The 23,062-nt window shown below is 48.5% G+C and overlaps 2 protein-coding genes across 13 annotated transcripts; one reads left to right on the top strand and one right to left on the bottom strand.

Moving 5' to 3' along the window:
* Positions 1-229: 229 nt before the first annotated feature.
* eno4 (enolase 4) lies at positions 230-8,567 on the top strand. 9 transcript variants are annotated; one of them, XM_053875504.1, is made up of 15 exons: positions 230-414; positions 830-1,003; positions 3,212-3,405; positions 3,550-3,678; positions 3,980-4,164; positions 4,423-4,559; positions 4,823-4,992; positions 5,051-5,179; positions 5,410-5,478; positions 5,602-5,766; positions 6,332-6,457; positions 6,589-6,763; positions 6,820-6,881; positions 7,115-7,232; positions 8,278-8,567. In XM_053875504.1, exons 3-15 carry the CDS (start codon positions 3,253-3,255, stop codon positions 8,352-8,354), a joined length of 1,695 nt encoding a protein of 564 aa, XP_053731479.1. In that variant the 5' UTR covers positions 230-414; positions 830-1,003; positions 3,212-3,252; the 3' UTR covers positions 8,355-8,567. The 9 variants fall into 9 exon arrangements, with proteins under 9 accessions (XP_053731479.1, XP_053731480.1, XP_053731488.1 ...); XM_053875505.1 differs by having other exon boundaries at positions 3,207-3,405; XM_053875506.1 differs by lacking the exon at positions 230-414 and adding an exon at positions 528-684.
* Positions 8,568-10,383: 1,816 nt separating this feature from the next.
* shtn1 (shootin 1) lies at positions 10,384-21,519 on the bottom strand. 4 transcript variants are annotated; one of them, XM_053875109.1, is made up of 15 exons: positions 21,437-21,519; positions 21,068-21,120; positions 20,667-20,727; positions 18,565-18,659; positions 15,083-15,230; positions 14,864-14,961; positions 14,669-14,750; positions 14,302-14,396; positions 14,014-14,157; positions 13,296-13,449; positions 13,107-13,218; positions 12,851-12,933; positions 11,168-11,268; positions 10,930-10,980; positions 10,384-10,860 (listed from the first exon to the last, which is right to left on the bottom strand). In XM_053875109.1, exons 1-15 carry the CDS (start codon positions 21,489-21,491, stop codon positions 10,735-10,737), a joined length of 1,458 nt encoding a protein of 485 aa, XP_053731084.1. In that variant the 5' UTR covers positions 21,492-21,519; the 3' UTR covers positions 10,384-10,734. The 4 variants fall into 4 exon arrangements, with proteins under 4 accessions (XP_053731084.1, XP_053731082.1, XP_053731085.1 ...); XM_053875107.1 differs by having other exon boundaries at positions 14,014-14,396; XM_053875110.1 differs by lacking the exon at positions 21,068-21,120 and having other exon boundaries at positions 14,014-14,396; positions 21,437-21,495.
* Between the last annotated feature and the right edge of the window lie 1,543 nt (positions 21,520-23,062).

Below are 23,062 nucleotides of genomic sequence, written 5' to 3'. Positions count from 1 at the left end.
ATCTTTGTTATCATTTTCCAGTACATTGTCTGTCTTGCTGTGATGTAAATAGTAATAATAAAATATTATGATTGTGTTGGTGTTGTAAGGTCTCTTTTCAATGTATTAGGGGAATTGCTCCGCTTTATAAGGGGAGTTATCGGCAGAGGGTGACAGGTATGACGACTTCACTTCTAAGCGCGTGTGTGTGGACGGTCCTCCAACTCACGCGCGGCACGTCAAACGCGTCTCCATGGCAACAGGACGCGCCGCGCCATGACAAGCGACCAAGTTGTGTTTCCATCTCCTTCACATCAAAACTGGACTTTTACTGGCCTTTGACTGAGACGCGCCGTCACTGCAGCCACCTGGAGGAAACAGAAACTTCCAGACCGAGCTATCGAATGCTAATGCTAGTACACCTGCTGTGTAGAGGTGGGTAGGCGTTTTTTCGGTGAGTACTTTAAATGCACTCGGTATCACGAGGCCAGACTGGAGTTGTAGTGGTGGGGCTACGATACAGACAGAGCTTGCTCGACTACCACAACTTATGCTAGGTAACATGACTAATACAGTCTAGCGCTGATGTGGCTGTACAGTGGAATCATTCACTTGAAATGCTCTTCACTCCATTAAAATGTTTTTAATGAGTGAATTAAGTCGCAACTGCTGGATGTGACGTCACAGCGACAACACACGTAGAAAGTAAGTAAACCTCATTTCCACCTGAGACGCAGCACGTGAGAACTTCCACTGTGTCCGCTTCCCACCTTCCCACCCATCTGTGCCCATTGTCAAGCACACTTTGATATAACAACACATTTGACTCATGTAACCTCTTTCATTTCAGGTGAACCAAATGAAGCAATGACATTAAAACTGAGCATCATTGTGATGAGTGACTTACTGCATCAGAGAGAGCGGCAGATGTCAACACTGGAAACGTATGAATGAGTCGGGGAACTTGCATTTGGAGATAAGTTCTATAACCTCGACCGTCACAACAAGTTGTCTTTGACTACAGGTGAGATCTCATGGAGTACTTGTTAAGTACGGAGCCCTGGAAGTGACATGCATGTGTTTATTTTTTTTGGATGTGACATGCATAACTTTATTTTTTTTAGCCCGAGATAGCAGTTATCTCAAGATAATTTTTATCTCCAGATAACAGTTATCTCAAGATCATTTTTATCTCCAGATAACAGTTATCTCAAGATCATTTTTATCTCAAGAAACGATGACTTCCTGTAACCACTTTGTCTCCCATGGCTTTGTAACTGTTCGTCAACGTTGTCATTCACTGTCTGCAAGTCAGAATATTGCGGCAAAGTCTGTGCACTTTTAACACTCTGATCAAGTGGCTTCTACTCAAAATAATACCACATGTCACATGCATGACTTTATTTTTTGATAACAGTTATCTTGAGATAATTTGTATCTCAAGTTCATTTTTATCTCTGGATAAAAAAAATAAAGTCATGCATGTCGCTTCCAGGGACGCGTAATGCGTATAGCTTAGGCACATATGGTATTATTTTGAGCAGAAGGCACTTGATCAGAAACGCAGACAGTGACTGATAATGTTGACGAACAGTTACAAAGCCATGGGAGACATAGTGGTTCCAGGAGGACGTATACAAAATGCTTTGCCAGAGAGGCAGTTACGCATGCGCTGACATTTACGATTGTATGTTGAGATAAAAATTACCACGAGATAATTGTTATCTCAGGGAAAGAAAAAAAATAAAGTCATGCATGCCACATCCAAAAAAAAAAAAATCACATGCATGCCACTTTCAGGGCTCCATAGTTAAGAAATGGTACATTGCAGATTTTCTCCTGAATAGTTGTAATCAAAATAGAAAGAATATAAGAGAACCAACCTACTCAACTCATGACCAGCCAATAAAGTCAGGAGTGACATTGGGCTGAGCTGGTTGTGTTACTTCAAGCCCAATAACAAAACAATGAAGCATATGAAGCGCATGTGAGTAAGTTTAGTCTGTCGCTTTGTTACAGTTTGATGAGTAACTGCACTCAGCATTGGAAAAGCCCTGGTGGTGTAAACAGGTAGCTCCCCTTCAGAGTTTGTGATAGCACGACAGTTAACTTGACGCTCGCCCTGACTGCGCTTTTGTTTTATTTACTCATGTCACGTCTTTATTTGCTCACCTCTTTGTTAGCACGGGTTCTTAATACTTTGAGGACGTTCACCTTGAAGAGACGTCTTAAATGTAAAGCTGCCTTACAGTGTACATAAATAATATTCTGTCCATGAGTGGAGTGACGACTTCAGAAGCGGTGCGTTTTAAAACAAAATGTATTCAGTGGAGGCCATTCTCACTCATATAATGTTTCTTTTGACTTAATCTTTTCTCTGCAAGGCTTTTTGCACCTTTCACCACCTACTTACTTTCATCTAGGAAGTCATTCAAACCTCCAAATGTTCCTCACTGAAAGGGCTTCTGTACTTCTATACAACGTCCTTTTGCCTCTGAGAGAAAGAGTGCAGCTGAAAGGAGAGAATGAATACAAAGAAGCAAATCAAGCGTCAAAGCAGCTGATTGGGTCATGAGGTCTGAGTTTAGCAGTGCTGTCTTGATGGGCTTGGGTGTGACAGATGTTGTACGGTTTAGAGACTCAGAGGTGGGGTGTGGAGCTCAGGCGTCGGTCAGAGACGTCGAGCGGTGCATCTTGAACACAACGTTCATGTTGGAATCACGGTGTGTGAGACTGGAGAGCTGTCAAGTTCATGATAGAGAAGCATGTACATCCAAGACCCTGACCACAGCTGCTTCCTTGGACCACGTTTGACTGGTGCTGATACACTGGTGGCTGAGGTGTGTGTCGCTCATCACTGCTGTAAACTGCCAAGTGAAGAAGAACAACAATACCAGCGTGTGTGCAGAAAACAAACCTGCCATTGGTGTTAAGCTTTCATGCACCTCCATCTACTGGCAACAAACACGTACTGCAGGTCAGAGTGCAGTGAAAAATGTGGACAACACAATGTTGGTTTACCCTGCTGGAGATGCGACGCCTGACCCGCAACTCTTGCTGATGATCACTGCTCTGGCTTTAGAACGTCTTGAGACGTCTTAAAGTGGAAAACAGTAATCCAATTGTGAAACTGGTTGGACACTCATGCCTGGCGAGGTCCGACCTGGGTTTGAGATGATAACCTGGGTCAGAGCTCTTTGGGTGTGACTCATGCATCTTTTGGGCAGAGCAGTTCCTGAGTGAGGTCCACGTGCTGAGAGCACGACAGCAACCATGTCTTCCTGTCCGTCCTCTGAAGACGTGGAGTTCTACGCTCTCAAAACTGCTGCTGTTCAGTTCTACCGCAACTCCAAGGTCCCTCAAGAGATAGAGAGAGCATTGAATGAGCTTTTCTACCACCAGCCTGAAGACCGCCTGGGATTCCTGGTGAGTGATTACTGTTGCTACTACACAGTCTGGTCATTGCTCTAATGTTCTCTGTCAGCCAAGAACTGACAAGCACTGTCCGGTCCACATGGACAATGCTCATGTCCAATCTTGATCTTGTCATTACTGCTTAACTCTTTCCAGGCCAATTATTTCTCGGGCCTGTCGACGCCTGTGAGGATCAGCAAAGTCAGAGGCAGAGAGGTGTTTGATGTGAGGGGACAGCTGGTTGTGGAGGCCCAGGTTTTCTGCATCGTCCGCAACAAGGAGAAGGTGAAGCTGTAACTCCATACGTCATATTGTTTTGGGCTTATCCTTCTTGACCACGCCCTAATAGGCTGCGCACCAGCAAACAACTTGAGAGGTGATCAGTTTAGAAACCACCTCGACCAGGGCGAGCCTCCTCATGAGCATTAGTATCAGTTGTAGAAAACCCTGTGACACCAACAGCAGGGGCGTTAGCATGGCCCCCAATGAGGGACGAGGATCTGATCTAATCCAATGATGTAAAACACCACCAGCAGGTACTGTCAGTTGGCCGCTCTTTATTCATGTTTTGTACCTTTCTGTGCAGAGGATGTCTTCGGCTTCCATCCTCAGCCACTTCCCTCTCACCAGAACCTTCCACGATCTAAATGCTCAGTGCGATGAGCGATTGGAGCATGTGACGACAGCTGTGCAGTGGATCAACGGGGCCTTGAACGACATGTTGAAGGGCCGGAGTCCCTGCGACCAGACTGGGGCAGACAGCGTCCTCAGGTACATTTACTTTTGCCCCTCTGAACCTCCACCGACCAGTCATGCTGCGTTCAGCCCGCTCATAAGGAACACTGGCACCTTCGATATTAGTTTTGCCATGAAGCAAGCATCTGTGTGAAAGCCTGTCACTTCCAACAATCCTTCCATCGTCCCCCATCGGCTTCTCTGATCGCTCAGTTTTCTGAAGTGGAATGATGGAACGACTGGAGAAATGGTGAGAGAATGTTGCAAACTAATCTGAGACTGTTCCTCCCACAGCAAGTTCTTCCTGCCCTACAGCACGGAAACTATCGAGCTGACTCTCTGGCCGAAGGAGGAGAGTGTTTCTCACTGTGAGTCTGAGATGGTGCCGTCGACTCCTGTGCCCACCAAAGAGAAGAAGTGTACAGACAGAAGTGAGAAGAGTTTGCTGTTCAACTGAACCTTTCAAAGCATCGACTGGTCTGGTTGTCACTCTTGACATGTGACAGTGTTTACCAGCATTTAAATGTTACTTCCGCCACAAGCTCATTTCTCATCAGGAAGAGGCTCCTCCCCCAGAGGAACTCCCCCGCTGTGCCATCACTTCACTAAATCTAGTTTTCTGTTGCTCTGACTTGACATGTGAAGGGTTTTTTTAGTCGGCTCTTGTTAGTTCTGGTTTCTCTTCTCCCGCTAGAAAAGAAATGCAACAGTGTAGAGAAGCCAATTCTCCCACCAGAACCACCAAAACCAGCTCCGGCTGGCAGCATGGCCATCGGCTCGCTCTCTCTGGCTCTGGCCAAGGCGGGCGCTGAGGTGCAGGAGCGTCCACTCTACAAGTACATCGCTTCTCTGAAGAACCCAGAGGTCAGCCACGCGTCTCCGTCACACGTGACTCTGGTCTTCACACACCTCTCATGTTTAGGCTGAGACTCAGTTCCACATCCCGGTGCCGCTGATCACTATCTTGAGCTGTGGGAAGAACTCGCACGGGAAGGTCAGTCTGTTTGAGGAAGTCATCCTGGTGCCCAAGCCGGGACAGCAGGCCAAGCAGGTGAGCATCTCTATATCTTCTTCTACGTCCTCAGACTGTGGACCGACCTGTTTGAAAACAACTAGGAAATCCCTTCAACAGTTCAGGAGAGTCCACTCAGGACTGGTCCATCCTGTTCTGTTTCCCTCATTTAAGTCCAACGCCTCTGTTAACCGTCGACAGAAGGCCCATTAAAACCTACACGACTGACCTCTACTATTACTGAAACAGGGTGTGGCTGTTCTCCACAGGCCATCACCACAAGTGTGGAGCTGCAGAGGGAAGTTCTGAGAATCATCAACAATTCGACTAAGTCTGGGGTGAGAGACACTTGAAACTGACATGGCACAACAAGATAACTGACCTGTAAACATCTGAGAATGAGACATGTGACCCTCCCTGCAGAGTGATGTGTGCGTGTGTCTGTGTGGGTTCACATCCAGGCGGCCCATCCCATCCATCTTGAAGGTGGACTCCTGGTGTTGAGCTTCGAGCGCCTGGAGCATCCACTGGATCTGATCAATGAGGCCAGCGCCAACCTCGGGCTGACACTAGGGGTAGATGTCTACTTGGCCCTGAATTGCGCGGCCTTTGACCTCATGGACTATGTGAGTAATCAGCCAATGCATCCCTGTGGGTGGCTGGTCCAGCTTGAACTGTGTGAAATTCTTATAAAATTGAAATTCTTTCACAAATATTTTGAAGACATTGAAAGAGCTTTAGTTGAAATCAGGTGATATAAAAACTTGAATATAGCCACCATGGTGATTTATTGTGCTATTGTCAAACTGATGCAAAATATAAAATAAAAATATTTTGTGGTTTGAATGTATGGATGGGTCCATCATTTGATTCAGGAATATACCAAATTCATTCAAATTGAAAAATGTGGCTTCTTCTGTCAAATATTCTTATACCATTAAACTGCGATTAATTGAGATTAATTTATCACAAATTATCTAATTTATTAGGTTAATTTTTTTATGGAATCTCACTCCTAGATCTGGTGTGATTCTTGTATGAATTTCTGTGAGTGATGTTGGAGAACAGGCGCACGCGTTCAGGTGTCCGTGTTGCAATACTTAGACAATAGATGTGTCACCAGGAAGAGAAGAGTGTGATGAGCTCATCTGACCATTCAAGTGTGGACTGATGTTCTGTGGTCTGGTTCAGTCTAAAGGCAAGTACGAGATATCAACTGGGACTTTGAAGACTCCAGATGAGCTGGTGGAGTTTTACAGAGGCTTGATCAGCAAGTTTCCTGCCGTGGTGGCTTTGATCGATCCCTTCAGGCGGGAGGTGGGTTCACTGTTTCTCCTCTTGTGGCATGTGTGATGGACTGAAGTGCTCGACCCCCAGTCCAAAAGAAAAACCACTGATAAGAAGTTCTTTGACGTGTTTGTGGTGTGATGAGGTTGTGTGTTTGCTAGGACCCGGAGCAGTGGGAGAAGCTCAGCCATGCGACCGGACACACGTGCGTGCTGCTTTCTGAAGTGTCCCACGATCTGCAGTCTCCTCTGCTGCATGGAGCCGCAGGTTACGTCCTCAGATACATGAACGAGATGACGATCAGTGATCTGCTCACCATCTCCGTGCAGCACCATGGTAGGACTGTGACTCAGCTCTGACTTGGGCGACTCGGGCTGATGAGTGGGTTGCAGGTGCGGTCATCATGGGCTCAGCAAGCTGTGAACCGTGCGGGGACGACTGTCTGGCAGATCTGGTGAGTATCAACTCATCCTGTGCTCTGATGGTGTCTGCGGTCATGGCATGTTTCACCATGAGAGAAGAAGCTTCCACTGCTCCACTGCATCACACCTGCTGAGTTGGTCAGGTAGTCCAGATGCTGATGTGCTTTGTACTATAACACTTGGTGGAAGATTGATACCACTTTTACACTGAATATAAAACCAAAATTGTGACCTCCTCTCTCATATCTGCTGCTTTCTCATCCAGGCAGTGGGTCTTGGTCTGGACTACATCAAGATGGGAGGTCTGAGCAGCGCCGAGAAGATGACCAAGTACAACCGGCTCATTTCTATAGAGGAGGAACTGGCACAGGAGGGAATCCTGGGTACGTCTTTATGCAACCTCAGTTGTTCAGTGTCACACAGACAAAGAGAGGCTGATGTGGACCTGCTCCATAGCTGCAGTGTGAATTAGGGACAGGTGATATGGACAAAAAAGTTATCGCGATAAGTGTAATTTCGGCGATAATGATAATTATCTTGACATCAGAACTGTTTTATGATGAAACTTATTAGTGGAGTTTGTCTCCAACATCATGATGTGTTGATGTCTCAATAGAACAGTGAACTCAGTGCAGAGATGAGAAACTCAATGTTTCACGTCTCTGGTAGAAGCCGCTGGTGTCTGACAGGCTGCTCTGCCAGCTTTATTTAGGGGTTAAATGGAGCCGTCTGTCTGCTGTATCTCATGTCTCTGAACAGTTGACTTGAACTATGGAGCAGTCTGGACACATTTCCTAGATGCTATTGAAGAAACATTAGAAATCAGGGGAAGAAATGATCATTTAGTCATATTCTATTCTCCAGATCATGATGTTTTCATGTCTTGTGTGATGAAAAACCTTGTCACAATTCTCTCTCCTAAAATGCTTGTTTTCCATGGCCTTATTGAAGATGTCACTCATACTTTGAGGCTTTAGAATTTGTTGATGGTCCCTAACTGATGGCGGCTCGTAGCATTAGCGCTGCCTGTGAGAGTGTGTTCACGATCAGAGAAGCCTAATGGGGACGCGGAAGAGGACACTGCTGCCAATACTGGAGCCAACTATGTTCACCAGTGCAATGGGGGACCTGCATGTGTTGATGTGAACCAAGGCAGACGAGCGCGTCAGAGAACCTATGAGGACCACTCCATCTCATCAAAGAAACAGGGCTCCAGAGACTCAGAGTCGACCAGTGTCATGATCAAAGGTTCCCTGGATTCAAAATCACTTTCAAACTACCATGCTGAACCAAAATCCACCACACTCTCCACAACAGTCACACGCCTGACCACTGTCAGAGCCTGTGACAGCATCAGACCTTCACTACTGAACATGTTGATTCATGTTTTCAAAGTTTCAAAGTTTCATAGTGGTCTCTCCTCCACAGCGTCCAGAGAGAGTCACCCCCCACCTCTCTGCACAGAAGCACCTCCAGAAGAGTCAGCTTCTCCCGACACTGACTGAGGTGACACAGCAGGCGACTCAGTCTTCTACTTCCTGTTTCATACGCCTGCTACAGAACTTACTTACAATACAGCATGTCCTGCACCTTCCAGAGCTCCTTGGTGGTCCAATAAATATGTGTTTAGAGATGCAGGGTGTTGCATTCGGAGTCACGCGTTTGTGCGTCAGTGAGGCTTTGGTTGTAATCGGCGTGACTCATTACATGAGGAAACAGCAGGGCAAGTGGAAGAGTGTTTTCTCAGCGGATGAAACACAGTCACAGCACTCTGCCTGACCTTTGATGACCTCCTCTACCACAGGAGGAAGCGATTCTGTCAGTGGAGGCAGGAGGGAGCGGTTTGTGTGGTGTGTGTTTGACCCTCACAGAGATCATTCCTGAACTGAAGTCAGGATCACATGGCTGCTGGAGAAACCTGCAGGTGGCGCTCTTTGGCCCTCTCCTGCAACCTTCTTGTTTAAAGTGAGTGAAATAGTAATGAGAGGTCAATAACATTGTGAAAGATCACATCAGTATTGAAAGTCTGTCACATGTTTCATGACAGACTTGGGCTGAGGTCGGTTAGGTGTCACTCTGTGTGAGGGGACGTGAAACCAGCTCCACGGTTGGAAAGACTTTCCTTCTGAAGTGGTCCAACTTTGACACCTCCCTCTCAGTGAAACACGTATTTAAAAATCCTGCGATGAGTTGGTCATCATCAATGTGAGGTTTCATTGAAATAGTCGGTCAAATCCTGACTTTTTAGAGAGGAGAGTGGAGACAGTGGCCTCTGATAAATGAAGACACTGATTCACAAAGCCTCATAAGCGCATCCCTCTCTGTATGGCCGGTCATCCATCAGTAAATGACTTGCGGCGGTCGACAGCTGCTGCTTCAGTTAAGCGAGGACGAAACAAACTCTTGAGTGTCAACTGAGCTCAGACATTATTGGAACGACCTAGACGAGAAGAAGCCTGGTGGATGAGAACATGAGTGTGCTGTAAAAATCAATACTCTCAGACCTTCTCATCTTTTTGAGCTGCAAAAATACACCGACTCTCTCCTGTACTGCTGAAGGGAATAGTACAACTCCGATCGACCCAACACGGTGATCTGAATTTATATCTGACAGAGGTTTATTTATTTCCATCCTCAGCTCAAAAGTCCTTGAAGAGGAAGATTGAGATGTTTCATGTTGTTGCTACACCTCACAGCGATTCACAAAAACATGGCCTCCGTTGTCGCATCAAATTCTCTCATATTTCATCTCAAATTCTGAGTTCACATGATCAAAAATAGTTGCTCATCAGTTCAAGTAAATGGACTCATGAACTGCATGAATGTTTCTCTATGTAGCCATTAGCATGCCAATGCTACCCAGCTAATGTTAGCATTTGTGAACTTCCGTTGCTAAAATGATCAACCAGGCTGACCAGATGAAGGTCCAGAGTTTTGAGATGTCAGAACACTTCACAGAGGAGGGTGAAGAAATGTGACTCTACAAGCTGGTTTGGGCGCTGAGATTCAGTCCTGCTAATGCTAGTGGTCCATCTGGATTCTATGAGCTGTTGATCCAGGCTAGCTCTGGCACCGTAGCCTCTTAAACTGGACACGCATCTCCAGAGGAGCCACCTCTCTCAGACTTCCTGTTCTGATCAGGACCTTTGTTGGGACTTAATCTGCCACTAAGTGAATTCTTCCTCTGCAACATTTGACTGGGGTCAAATCGCACGCGTGGAACCCAGACTGTGTTTCCTCCTGGGCCGCGAGGATTGGAGCACCATGGTGCTTAATGAGGCCTAAAGCCATAATTAAGGATGGGACACAATAGGTGAGGCGGCGGCTCTGCTGGGGAGCGCGCTCAGGTTTCAGGCCCGAGCTCGTGTGGGTGTCTGGGAAAGCGGGACAGGTGTCGGCGCCAGAGCCGCGCCATGTTGGTGGAGTCACACGCTGCAGTCAAAGCCTGAGAGGGGAGTGAAGAGGAGACGCCTGGAGGGCCACCTCAATAAGCCCCGACTCCCCGAATCCCCATCGACAACTCGGGTTTCGCTTCTGAAGACAAACGTTTATTAAGCATAGGTGCCGACTCATCACATTTGAGCAGAGTAACACGAGATAAAAATGTTTGACGGAGAATTACATAGTAAGGAAAACAAACATCAGGACGCTGGAGTGAAGCATCAGAATTCAGCAGTGGGAGTGGAGCACGTGGCGTGGTTGCCATGGAAACCATGTGGGAACATCTCAACAAACTCAGCACAAGTTTGTGGATAGTTGTCAAACCTGTTGACTGGTTCTCCCTCGGGTCGCTGACCCTTCAGGACAGTAAAACACCCTGAGATATACCAGTTAACTGATCACCACAAACAGCAGTCGGTTTTCATCCTGGGATGCCCAGTCACTTTAACTGGACTTGGGCGGAGCCTCCAGAGCGCCTCGTCGTCGCAGCAGGATCTTCTGCAGCTCGTCGTCCCGGCTGGTCGTCTCAGAAACCTTCCTGGGTTTTGGGGGGGTTCTGTTGAAGCTCTCCTGGACGAGTGAGAGGCGGAGCTGACAAACAGCTGCAGCAGCAGGAGGAACATCGCGCAGGTCACTCACCATAATTCCCTTCAGATCCTGGATGGCAGATTTGGACGGGGGTCGTTCCACCTTAGGAAGAGAAGACGGTTGAGAGGAAATTTGGATGGATGAAGTCACTAGATAGAAAAAGACTCATTCAAGACTTGGGACTGAATATAAATGACTCCCGCCTACAAGTATCAGTGACCTCTGACCCTCTGGACGTCATGTGTTGTTGCTGTGAACAAGAAAAGAGGGCTGATGTTTAGCGCGTTACCCGTCTCCTCCTGCTGGGCGACTGGCTGACTGGTCGCAACTGAACTCCTTTCTTGATCCGCTGCATCATCTCATCCACAGCCTGCTGACGGACGTCGGCATCTGGTCGACACAACATGAGGGAACACACGAACAGAGCCTGATTCTAGTGAAGAAAATATTGGACCTCAGGGATGCTGCCTCTAATTCACTAGGCCAGGTCACTTCAGGAAGGCGATCGAGACCTTCTGACTGTCAGGTCCTCCTCTGACATCACTTCTTATGAGTCAGATAGCTCATACCACATTATGAGTTTTTATCTGCAGATCTGATTTCCATTGGACCAGGCAGACCAAGTGGTTTGGTGCTGAACTGTTCCCAGCTTCTGTTTATGGTCCATGGTCTCCAGTTCAGTCTGTACAGGCCTGAACCTCAGCGATGACCTGACATTAGAACCCTACCAGAGCTGTGCCGGTGTGCGCCATCGTCACTCTAATCCAGTGTTTTTCAACCTTTTTAAGCCACATCACGCTTGGTTCATTGAAAAAATGCCAGGCTCACCACCAAAGGAACCCGGGCCAAATCGCAATCGTGCTTTAAATCTGTTTTCATTTGTGAAAATACTTAGCTTCTCACTCTCATTTTGCATTGTATTTGTTTAAAAATGTCTCCAGAAAGGGCTGGACAAGAATGTACCGTGATTTATTTATGCTAAACCAAGGTTCCGAATTTATCACAACCTCGCATGTATTTTTGAGACTTAACTTGACTTAACAGTTTGTGGTCAGTGTTCGTCCTAAAGGAGAAAACAGCGGCTCAGCAGCGACTTATAGACGGAGCAGCGCATCAGCATAGATCTATAGTGTATAGAAAGATTGTGATGGCAGATGGTCACCACATTCTATTTGTTCTTGAATTAATGTCATCACGTCGCCAGCCTTTATTTCCCAACAAATGAGGTGAAATTAGATCATTTCCCACCGCACACAAGTGAGAACCCCAAAATCCTGGACTTCTCCAGGGCACCGCTCCATGAAAAACATGGCTGGTTTGTAGAAGACGAGCGGGATGGAGTTGACAAAGGTCCTCAGTCAGTCCAGCAAAGAAATGTGAATATTTAATTTCCAAGCCACAATGAGGAGACACGCAGTAAGACGTCTTTCTCGCGCCACATAAAAGACGTTTTGTGTGGGCAATAGTGAAATATTTTCCTGCGAATGTGACTATTATGCCCGTGTCAGATCCTGGGTTGGAGCTCATTCAGACCTGGAGAGTGTTCTGACAAATAGCGGCTGGAGCCGTCGGCGTGTCCGTCCCACCTGCTCCACAAGCCAAGGCTTCACTTTTGTTTGCTCAAATTAAAGAATTTTACATGTTGACCTAATCGGCCACTGCTGAGATTTGTGTTTGCTGCACTTGCTCCTGCGTTCGTCCTTCCACGCACAAAAGTCTTTTATGGACTGAGAAAAGCAGAAGAAGCTGAAAGGCGGAATTCATATTAGAAAGCAGCGGACCCGAGTGAGTCTGTTCGCCAGAGTGGAAGTCAACCTTTCAGAACGCAGCACTTCATCAAACTGAAAGGCCTGAGTTGGGAGTGAAACCAAACTAACTTCTGGTTCTTCCAGTCCTCTTGATCCTGGCTCCGTCCTGAGGTCGCCACCTATCCCGGGGTCGCCCTCTCAAAGCAGTGAGGGTCTAAACGTACCTGGAGTCTTCCTCGATTCCCGCTCCACCAGTGGAATGTCTCCAGTGACGTCTCGTTTCTTCCGGATCAGCGACATGAGGGAGCTGAGAGACAATGAGGGTGAGTGGTCAAAACAGCGTTGACGAACAAAACCAGACAGAGTGGAACACGAGAATCAACAAGTCTGGAGTCTCACTGTGATGATCTTCATCCTGGTCAGATGGTGATATGGTGATGTGAGTGAAGGACACAGGTGTCACTGGGGCGGAAGCGTTACCTGAGAGGGTTGGAGGACGGAGCAGGAGGAGGCGGAGGGGGTGGCGGTGGTGGTGGAGGAGGAGGGGGAGGAGGGTTGGTAGCTGCTGACAGTCTCTTCTGGAGTTCTTCAACTGTGTAGCAGAGGAGCAGGGAAACTTCAAACCAGCTCCTTCAGCAGCTCCTGTGAGAGTCTGGAGTGTGTTCTCACCTGTACACCGCAGGTCCTTGACCTCCTGCTGGGCCTTGGAGCTCTTGTCGTCGCTCTCCCTCTTCTCCTCCTCCAGCAGCTCAAGCTTAAGCCTCAATGCTGCCAGATCCTTGAGAGCCTCGGAGCTGTGGAGCCTGTCCTCCAGCTGCTTTACCTGGACGCACACACTTGAGCTTATTGATCGCACTCGCACACCAGCGTTGCTGGAGTTTTCCGACTGATATGGTTCAAAACTCTCTCCTGGCAAGGAGGAACAGAGGTCCCCCGCTCGTCCTCACTGATGTAGAAATTAAAGAGACTCATTTTAGCTCGCTGTCCAGCGCTAATGGCCGACACCACCGCGGAGGACGTCATATTTTCCAGGGGAAAGTCCTGCCGCCACTGCGACCTCCGATGTGTCCGACATGTGTGGAGCTCTTGAGTGTGTATCTGTTTGTTTGTGTAGGAGTGTAGGAGCATCGCAACTCAGCAAACAAAGACATCAACAGAAAAGGCAAGAAAAAAAGGAAAAGAAGAGAAAAAAATTTGTGGAAAATGTCACAGAGAAAAACTTAAACAAAACTCTGGAGAAGTAATAGCCATCATCATCAAAACAAGCAAAGTTGTTGAGAAGCAACGATCAGGGAGACGGCGCTTGCACGGTGTTAGCTAGTGTTCGGCCATGATGGAGCTACACTGTGGCTTTGATGAGGTCCATGACTTGGTAACCGTGACGGACCTGGGCTCGGTGCTGCAGCCGCTCTGCCTCCAGGTCCCGGGTCAGCTGAGCCACCTGATCCAGAGCCTCCTGGAGAGCCGGGCCGCTGGAGGAGTTGATCAGGAGCTGACTCTGCCGCTTCAAGGTCTCGTGCTCCACCATCATCTGGAGACAGGCGCGGTTTACGTTAGTGCTCCTCAAGTGCCTCTCCTGAATCTGGATCTCTGAATCTGGTTCTGTGTGTGAGGACGACTCAGTGCTGCTCTGCGGCTCCGATGTTTGAGACGTGACATGAAGAAATCCTCTCACCGTGTGAGCAAACTTCTCTGCCTCGGACCTCAGGTCCTTCTCCAGCTTCAGGCTGTCCTGCAGGGACTCGAACTCAGACACAGCGAATTGGGACACTGGACACACGTTGACATGTTTGGTCAGAAGATTGCAGGCTGGGAGTCAGACCCCAGCTGCTGGTCACGGATCTGCTGGATTTAAGGTCACAGATGGACTTGAGGACTTTGGAAGAACCCTCTTCCAGGATCAACGTGACAGAGGGTGGATCCTAGAGGAGGGGTCTTCACACCGACACGTGTTCCAGCAGAGCACAAGAGCATTAACTTCCTCTCTCCTGAAAGGAACATAGGTAACAGACGTATGGAGCATTTCAAGGTTGACCTCTGACCTCTGTGGTATTTCTGCAAAAGCATCTTTTGCTGAGTGGTTTCTGCTGCCAGATGCTCCTTCTCCTGTATCTCCTTCAGAAGCTGCCAGAGAGAGATGAAGAAAGAAGAGAAACACTTTGACCTTTGACCTGAAAGTCACACATGAAGTCCATGTTCACGTATGACAATTTAAATCCAGTGGTGTCGGGACTCACCTCTTCCCTGGCATCCGTCAGCTCTTCTCTCAGAGCCTCCAGGTCACGTGACAGTCGGTGCTTGTCCTTCAGTGCCAGCTGCAGCTCCTTCTGTAGCTCTGAGAACAAACACAAACCTGGATCAAAAAACACTTGGAAACCATGTTCCTCAAACACAAAATGCAACTCAAGAACAGTGTTGAGCGGCGACTGAAGACGGGACAGGTCATGTGACCGCACCTGTCAGTCGGCCCTGACACTGCGGGGAGCACAGCTCTTCGTCGTCCTCCTCTTCATCGTCCAGGTGGAGCTCAGAGAGGGCGGCGGGGCCGAGCTGCGTCAGCAGCATCATGCTCTTCCTCTTCAGAGACCGGTTCTGACGGTTCAGCTGCACAGAGGCGGAAGACAGAGGATCACGTGTATGGTCCGACAGGAAGAAGCTGGGGCTTCTCTGGTGACCTGTGAGCCTCAGAAGAAGATCTGTCGATTCATGCGACTCGCTCAGCTGAGTCATTAAAGAGACTTGATTCTGTGTTGAGCAGCTTATTTTTATTCATAGCTCTTCCTCCTCGCTCACGAGAGTCAACAAGAGGCAGAGATGAGCGACAGGCGGACGACTGTTTCATTCTCCCGCCGGCTCTGCAATCAGTCGTAATGGCAGGACACAGCCGAGGATGATAAGGTGCGTAAACATTAGCGCCGCGGCCGCACGCTCTAATCACGCTTCCACAAGTGACAAACATTTGCATGTCTGCGCTGCGCACGCCGCGCCGCTTCAGTCCGACTCTCAAAATTCTAATGTTGCCATACGTGCCAATTAAAGACGCCGGCGTCGGAGCCTGGATGTAGGAGAAGTGGCAGCGGGAGAGAACGGCAGCACCGCAGGGGACATCTATCAGTGGCCCCCCGGGGCCGGCCCATTACTGCTACGCCGTCTGCGAAGATGCCTCCTGGGCGAGTCGGCCGCAAACACTGGGGCCGCGCCGATCAGGAGGTTTTCAGTTGATCAGGAGGTTTTCAGCCGATCACCGATACCGATCACATGGATTGACAATGAATTTGTAAGCAAAACGATGCAACCTTCTGTGTACAAGATGTGAAAACATGAACCGTTTTTATATTCCTCTTCAAGGAGGCAAAACACAGAAAAATGACTTTAATTTAATTCGCAGTTTAGTGAAGACTCTCTGGCTCTGTCCGTGACATATTTACATACTGGCTGCTTGTAGCAGGACTCCCAGACAGAGAACACCGCATTTATGAAAGTTTCCACTCTGAGAAAGGCTGTTCATCCATGAAAATCTATGAAAACAAATATTATTTCTTTTGCTTTGGACCGGCGGGTATTGGTAAGCGCTAGCTGTGCTAACAGCTGCTGAGGAACCAGCGCTCTCACTTTCATGAGCCCAGAAAACTCTGCGTGCTCCGTCACGTGCTGGAGCTTTAAATGGCGTGTTTCATTTGAAGGCGCTTCCCTGCGCAGCATTTTCCCCTGCATGTGCTGCGGGATGCTAACTTTACATGACAGCTTGAAAGAAGCGAAGAGGGAGGAGCGGACGCACAAGCAGCGGGGCTTCGTCAGAGCGCCGGCTTTCACTTGATCAGTTGTTGTGATCGGCAGTGACAGGTAGTGATCGGCACCGATCACGCTGATATCGGCCGATCATAAACGGTGGATGATCGATCCCTAGTAAACACACATGGTCAGATCAGAGGTTGCGCAGCAGTTAACACACGTGGAATCAATCTTTGAGGAGTCGTGTCATCACTCTGATTCCAAACTAAAACGTGTGACTTGAAAGAATGGACAAGACGGAGCACGACAGGGGAGTGTATTGGTGCGGCGGCTCAGGAGTTGGGAGTCAAAGTTGAGGAGCAGGTGAGGCTCCATGAGCTGGATCTCTGGATCACAGTATGATCTCAGTCAGCCACAGCCGCGAGGTAAAGTGGTGTTAACACCTCCAGAGCCGAGTCGCTGCCTCGTCTTGGCTGATGAATTAACGCGAACAAATGCGCTGCTTTTAGTGGAAGTGACAGACGCACTAATGAAGGCAGTGAAGAAAGAGTCGAGCCACTTAGAAGCTTTTAGCCTTTATGTTGTTCAAACAAGAAGATGGAAGTGTGCTGCCAGCGGGGGCACTATCACATCCACGTCAGATCTGGACAAGTTGGCCTCAGCGTCGGAAGACTTGATGCACGTTTGTTGTTGCTTTACCGACGTGGAGCGACAATGACACGCCCAGGAGAGAGTGACGCTTAACTATAGGGCCCATGGGTGGGCCGTGAGCGCCCCCTAGAGGGCCGCTAGAAGTTTTAAGTTAGTCAGTTTGAATCCATGAGCCACGTATGGTGGCAGTAGTGAGTGACTGAACTGACTTGACAGCTGCAGATCTGTGACAGTTACTAGTTCTTCAAAAGAAACAATGATAAAGAAAGTGAGTTTTGAAAAATGCATTAGAACATTTTATGGCGATACTTTCATTTACACTTTACTTGTCCTCTTTAGAGTTTATTTAAGAAAAAGAAAAATGTATGATTCATGAATTTTAGACGTTTTATTATTAGTGGTGGGACTTAATTAATTACAACAAAATTTAATTTAATTTAATTTAGCTCTCCAGACAACAACTATTCTTATACCATTAAACTGTGGTTAATTGAGATTAATTAATGTTACAAATTTTCTAATTAACTAGATTATTTTTTAAATCAAATCCCACCCTAATTTATTATATTTATTTTATTCAGAATTTTATTCAGTTTTTCCACTTTTCTCAACGTGTATTTTTTCCCTTCTTTTTTTACTTCCCTAGATTTGCCGAACATGACTTGCACCTGCTTCTGCTGCTGGTTGGACTTTTCCACGTTAAATATTCGTGCGCTGATTTCATGTCATGTTTGTTTACATGGGTGGTTATTGAACACAAATGAAATCGGTAATTCTGAAAGCAGTAATCTGAGTAATGAATCAGTATTTGTTCTGGGACAGGTGGGCCCCCTGGTGCAGAGGAAGGACGGAGGGAGGACAGGAGGCTTGGACTGTGTGAAGCATCAGAGCCGAGCGTCTACTGTCTGTGGGACACGAACATCAGAGAGGAAACACAGAGGCAGAGAAAGAGAGGAGTTGACCTTCAATCTAATTCCCTCCGTCTGTCACTGCCCCAAATCCAGCGGGCCGCGGGGGCTTTTGTCCAGAAATTGAATGAGAAATGATTACAGTGGTGCGTGGGACACTGTGAAATCACTGTGCGCTGCCTCCCCGCTCTCAATCACCGCGCGCTCCTGAGCAAGGACTCGGGAGAAAGTGTGCCCGGAATCAAAAGAATCCAATGCAATCTCAGACGCGGCAGATTTTGGGACGCGGGAGAAATTGGAGGAGCACAGAGTGCTTTTGATTGCAGCATACAAATTGAATGTGTGGAAATGACAGTGACTGGAACACGGCGCGCGGCGGCGGAAGAGTGGCGGCGGCTGATTGATGCTGTCGCCGCCATCGTCCCGGAGACGGCCGCGTGTCAACATCTGATCAGATCTGTGGTTGGTGAGCCCAAAACAAATCAACCATCAACCATCGGAAATGAATCTCACTGAACCGTGAACCGGGTGTGTCACTGTGTGAGTGTGTCACTGTGTGAGTGTGCGTGCGTGCGTGCGTGACCTCAGCAGGTGGCCGTTCAGAAGCCGGCGTCAGGTGTTACTGTGGAGGGGTCAGGTGAACTGACCTTGGAGGCCAGAGCTTCTGCACTCTCCCGACACGTCCTCTCGATCTCCAAGTCCTTCTGGATTTCACCGACCTCCTCGATGACCAGCTGAGACACTGCCAGAGAGAGAGACAGGTGTTCCAGGTGTGTTGGAGTGGATGATCTTCAGGAGGACTAGCGTGAGGAGAAGGTGTCAGTCAGATGGAGACAAAGCCGGAGGGAGGACACCTCTGGCTCCTCACTTCATGTCAGCTGAGATCGGAGCGCCATCATGCTCCATACCTTTCTGCGGCTCATTGACTGCCGTCTGCACCGTGCTGTGGCCTGGGCGCATCAGGAGGAGGCCGACTCAAACCTTTCTGACTCTTCTGAGTCACCTTCCTCTCTGCAGCGAGTGCTCCTGCAACACCAACACCGTGGAGGCTGCTCGAGTCCACCGTAACCCCTCAGGTTATCGCTGAGTCAGGTAAGGAGAGGCTGGGTGGGGGATAACGTGGCCCCTGGACCGTGCGTACGGTCACATGACGGCTCAGAAAACAGAAATATTGCATCAGTCCGACTAAAAACTGACTTTTAAAATGCATGTTAACATCTTAGTCCTGGAGAGAAACGGGAATCTCTTTTAGTTGGACTCTTGGACCTGGATAATGGGGTTAATAGCTGGTCTCAGCTAGCATGTAACCAGTAGCTGGACTAAGCTAGCATGTAGCTAGTAGCTGGACTAAGCTAGCATGTAGCCAGTAGCTGGACTAAACTAGCATGTAGCTAGTAGCTGGACTAAGCTAGCATGTAGCCAGTAGCTGGACTAAGCTAGCATGTAGCCAGTAGCTGGACTAAGCTAGCATGTAGCTAGTAGCTGGACTAAGCTAGCATGCAGCCAGTAGCTGGACTATGAGCGGACTGATGTGTGACTGCAGCAGCTTCAGCTACGCAGCAGAAGTAAACAAACTCTGAGACTCATCATGGTCTCATGACGTCTAATAACCTTCTATACAATGGAGAAGTGGTGTGTGGAACCTGATGCAGTGTGTGTTCCTGGGTCTGAGTCCATGTCTGCGGTGGTCACATGACAAACCTGATATCAGCTGTGTTTTGGAACTGGCCACCACCATGATCTGCAGATTTGTCTTCACCTTCCTTCACTCAGGTGGTTTTGATCCTTAGTTCTCACAAGAAGACGTGATTTGTTTACGCAGTTCAATAGAACAGTGAAACGGCTCCTCGCTACCTGTCAGCTGCCACTGCTCTTCCTCTACGCTCAGAGGAACCTGAAGGACTGAAGAGCTCACAGCGCCACCCCTTGTCACGGAGGCGCATTACTCAGTGACTCCACTAATCACCACTGCGTGTGAACCAGGAGAACATGACACAATCGAACCGACCACCCTCAGACAGGGGGCGCTGACGTGCAGGTGGAGGTCTTCCCCCATCCCAATCAATCTTATCCCTCTTCTCCTTTTCTGCATCTGGTCTGTATTCACCCTGGCTTCAGCAGAGATGGTGATTAGCGCCACACGAGGCGCCGCCTAATGGTGTCAGCGCCGCCGCTGAGCCGCGCTGTGAACGGGCGCCGCCGCAGTGTGAAGGCTTGATGAGGGGGGAGATGCCTTTGTGGTCTTATCATTAGAACACAATGGTCATGTTGTCATCAACCTTGCCATCGCCAATTGAAAAGCCATGATTGTGTGTGTGTGTGTGTGTGTGTCGGGGGGGTCTCTCTGCCCCCCCACCCACCCTCCACCATCACCACCCCCACATCAGTCGTTTTGTTGTGAATAGAAGCAATTTTCAGGGAGCTATGAAATCACGTAATAGGTCCTAATACGCAGCTGCCTGGCACCGCGAGGCGGCGGCGGCCGCTATTAAACACAATATGTGTTTTGGCTTCAACACGCTCAGAGTCCTCGCCGACACAACACAAACACAAACTCTCCTCCGCCACTTCATATTCAAAGTTCCGCTGCAGCAAAGTTCCCTCCAGACAAAGTGATGTGCGTCGACTGCAGCGCTGCCCTCACCTCCACACCTCCACACCTCCTCACGGTGGGAAATAAAAGCAGCTCACAAACAAAGATGGAGGACCCTGAGGTCGGAGCAAACATCACAGGGGTGGAGCTTCTTACCTTGCTGGAACTGGTTGAGCCTCATGACGGCCTCGTTCCTCTCCTCCTGGAGCCTCTGGCACTGAGGATGACAGCAGCATCAACAGCACATCACTGAGGAGGTGACGTGAGAAGATTGTGGTCCGTAGAGAGGAACCACCCGGGCGAGAAGATGTACACATGACAGTGGTCAAACGTTTCTGTCATGCATGTTGGAGTCTATCGCTGTTGATATGCAGCGTCCACGAGTCGGATCCACTCTTCTTCAGATGTTTTCATCTGGAAGTGTGCTACCGCTCAGGTGGATCGGCTCTCTTGTGAGGAGCACCTCAGACCAGACTCCCACAGGACAGGTTCCTCAGGAAGTGGTTTCCTCAGACGCGACTGAGAGCCAGTGTGCTGAGGCAGAAGAGAGCGTTTACCTCCAAGGTGGCGCTGTGGTGCTTCTGCTGCAGGTCTTCATACTGGTGCAGAGCTGCGGGGAGGACAGGACCCCAATCACACATGGTGCCTGCTGCAGCACTGACTCACCGCAGTCACATGACACAGAGTTTCCTGAATGTGCTCCAGGTTGACTTCTCCGTTGGACACGAGTTGAAATGCTCCAGTGAATGATTCCCAAGCGGCTGAGGAGCCTCGGTGATAAGGGCCAGACGTGGAAGCGCTGGTGTGTGTGAACAGTTGACCTTCCACTGAGAGTCGACCCCTCACACACACACACACACACACACACACACCTGAGCAGGTCAGCTGACCTCCTCCACCTCTAGTGTTCAACCCGAAACGCTCACCTCGGTCAGTCAGCTCCGCGATGGCACTCTTCCTCTTCAGCTCCTCGTCAGCCATAGCGAGTCCACGTCGGAGTCAAAGTTCAGCAGGAAGTAAAGTGAGCGACACACACGCAGAGGGGAGAGAAGGAGTTCCTCTGTGCACGGCACTGCAGGAAGTCTGGATGGGAGTCGACAGACTGGTGATTCATTGTCGACTCACACAACCAGTCGCACTAGGAACAAGCGTCAGGAACTTCCTCTATTGTATTTACTAGTGGTGGGACTTTAACCAGTTAATAGCGATTAACGCGTTAAAATATTTTAATCACATTTAATCGTTTTAATTTAATTTAGTTTGATTGAACAGACAACACAGAACCTTTGTAAGTGCACGAGTTCCTGCTCCACTGATCCCACTGATGCACAAGACACGTGGCAGCTAGGATGAGAACAACAACAACAAACATGGAGGAATCATCCCTGAACACAAGCAAACAAAAGCATCTGTTTGCTTTTGTTCAGGGAGGTTTTTCACTACACAATGTCCAGGGTTTCCACCACTCTGAATGGACTTGAAATTCATATCACATTGACATTCTTATACAAATATTTAGTTGAAATCAGGTGATATAAAAACTTGAATATAGCCACCATCGTGGTTTATTGTGCTGTTGTCAAACTGATGCAAAATAAACAATATTTTGTTATTTAAATGTCTGTATGTGTCCATCATTTGATTCAGTAATATACCAAATTCATTCAAACTGAAAAATGTGGCTCCTAGTGGCAAGTATTCTTATACCATTAAACTGCGATTAATTTAGATGACATATTCACAAATTCTCTAATTAATTAGATTATTTTTTAATCAAATCCCACCCCTAATATTCACGTCTCTGAGATCCAGAGGTGGAGACATGAAGCAGCACCTCACCGTCCCATCTGCTGGCAGACACTTTGACAGGTGTCAAGTGTTGGATTTCTGTGTTTCAAGTGTCTAAAACCAACAATAGCACCACCTGATCTATGTCCTGAGCAGGGACCCAGCAGTGCACTTCATCCCTCGAACCCTGGCCACTAAGACCCACCCAGTCAGGACACACAGACCCAGATCTGACCCCACGACCCCGCCTCGTCCTACAACTAAGTGAGACTCAGAGCAGCTTTAAGTTGTGTCACCCACTTTCCATCAACTCAACCAAGACGCAGACACCCTCCTTCACCCACGACCCTAAACCCCGCCCACCCGAGGGAGCGTCAGCGGGGCAGGAAGCGTGTGACCCAAACTCTGTTCCTCCTCAGACCGCAGCTTCAGGTGGGGTGTTGTTGGGAGACCGAGAGCTGCACCTGAGTGGTGGTGATTCAAGAGAAGCAAGAGTGGTGTTGACGACCTACCAACGTGAGGAGATCACGTGGATTCGCTCATATGATTTCTATACGCTGTAGATGTTTGCTGAGGCGCGGCTTCGTTCGTCCCTCGCGGCGCGCAGCGTTGCGAGTGAGGCTCCTCTTCCCACACACTCGCAGCCCAGAAGCCGCGCACAGGCGCAACTTCCAGCTGTTTTTAAAGCTGATGCGCCTCTAACGGAGCTAACGTGACGTCTCACTTCAAACCTTTGATAGTCGTAAACTACCAATGACTAAATG

The sequence above is a fragment of the Synchiropus splendidus genome, chromosome 9 (assembly GCF_027744825.2).
Source record: "Synchiropus splendidus isolate RoL2022-P1 chromosome 9, RoL_Sspl_1.0, whole genome shotgun sequence".
In the NCBI taxonomy this organism is placed as follows: Eukaryota; Metazoa; Chordata; class Actinopteri; order Syngnathiformes; family Callionymidae; genus Synchiropus; species Synchiropus splendidus.
Note: the sequence above shows the minus strand (reverse complement) of the source record. Positions and strands in the feature narration are given on the sequence as shown.

Bases quoted from the DNA above. Each gene is read 5' to 3' on its own strand.
- eno4 (XM_053875504.1), top strand. From the start codon at position 3,253: ATGTCTTCCTGTCCGTCCTCTGAAGACGTGGAGTTCTACGCTCTCAAA. The intron at 3,406-3,549 runs GTGAGTGATTAC...AACTCTTTCCAG, and splicing joins AAGACCGCCTGGGATTCCTG to GCCAATTATTTCTCGGGCCT. The intron at 6,764-6,819 runs GTAGGACTGTGA...AGTGGGTTGCAG, and splicing joins CATCTCCGTGCAGCACCATG to GTGCGGTCATCATGGGCTCA.
- shtn1 (XM_053875107.1), bottom strand. From the start codon at position 21,491: ATGGCTGACGAGGAGCTGAAGAGGAAGAGTGCCATCGCGGAGCTGACT. The intron at 13,450-14,013 runs GTCCGTCACGGT...GTGTGCGTCCAG, and splicing joins GGCTGCAGCACCGAGCCCAG to GTAAAGCAGCTGGAGGACAG. The intron at 11,269-12,850 runs GTACGTTTAGAC...TGTGTCGACCAG, and splicing joins GGAATCGAGGAAGACTCCAG to ATGCCGACGTCCGTCAGCAG.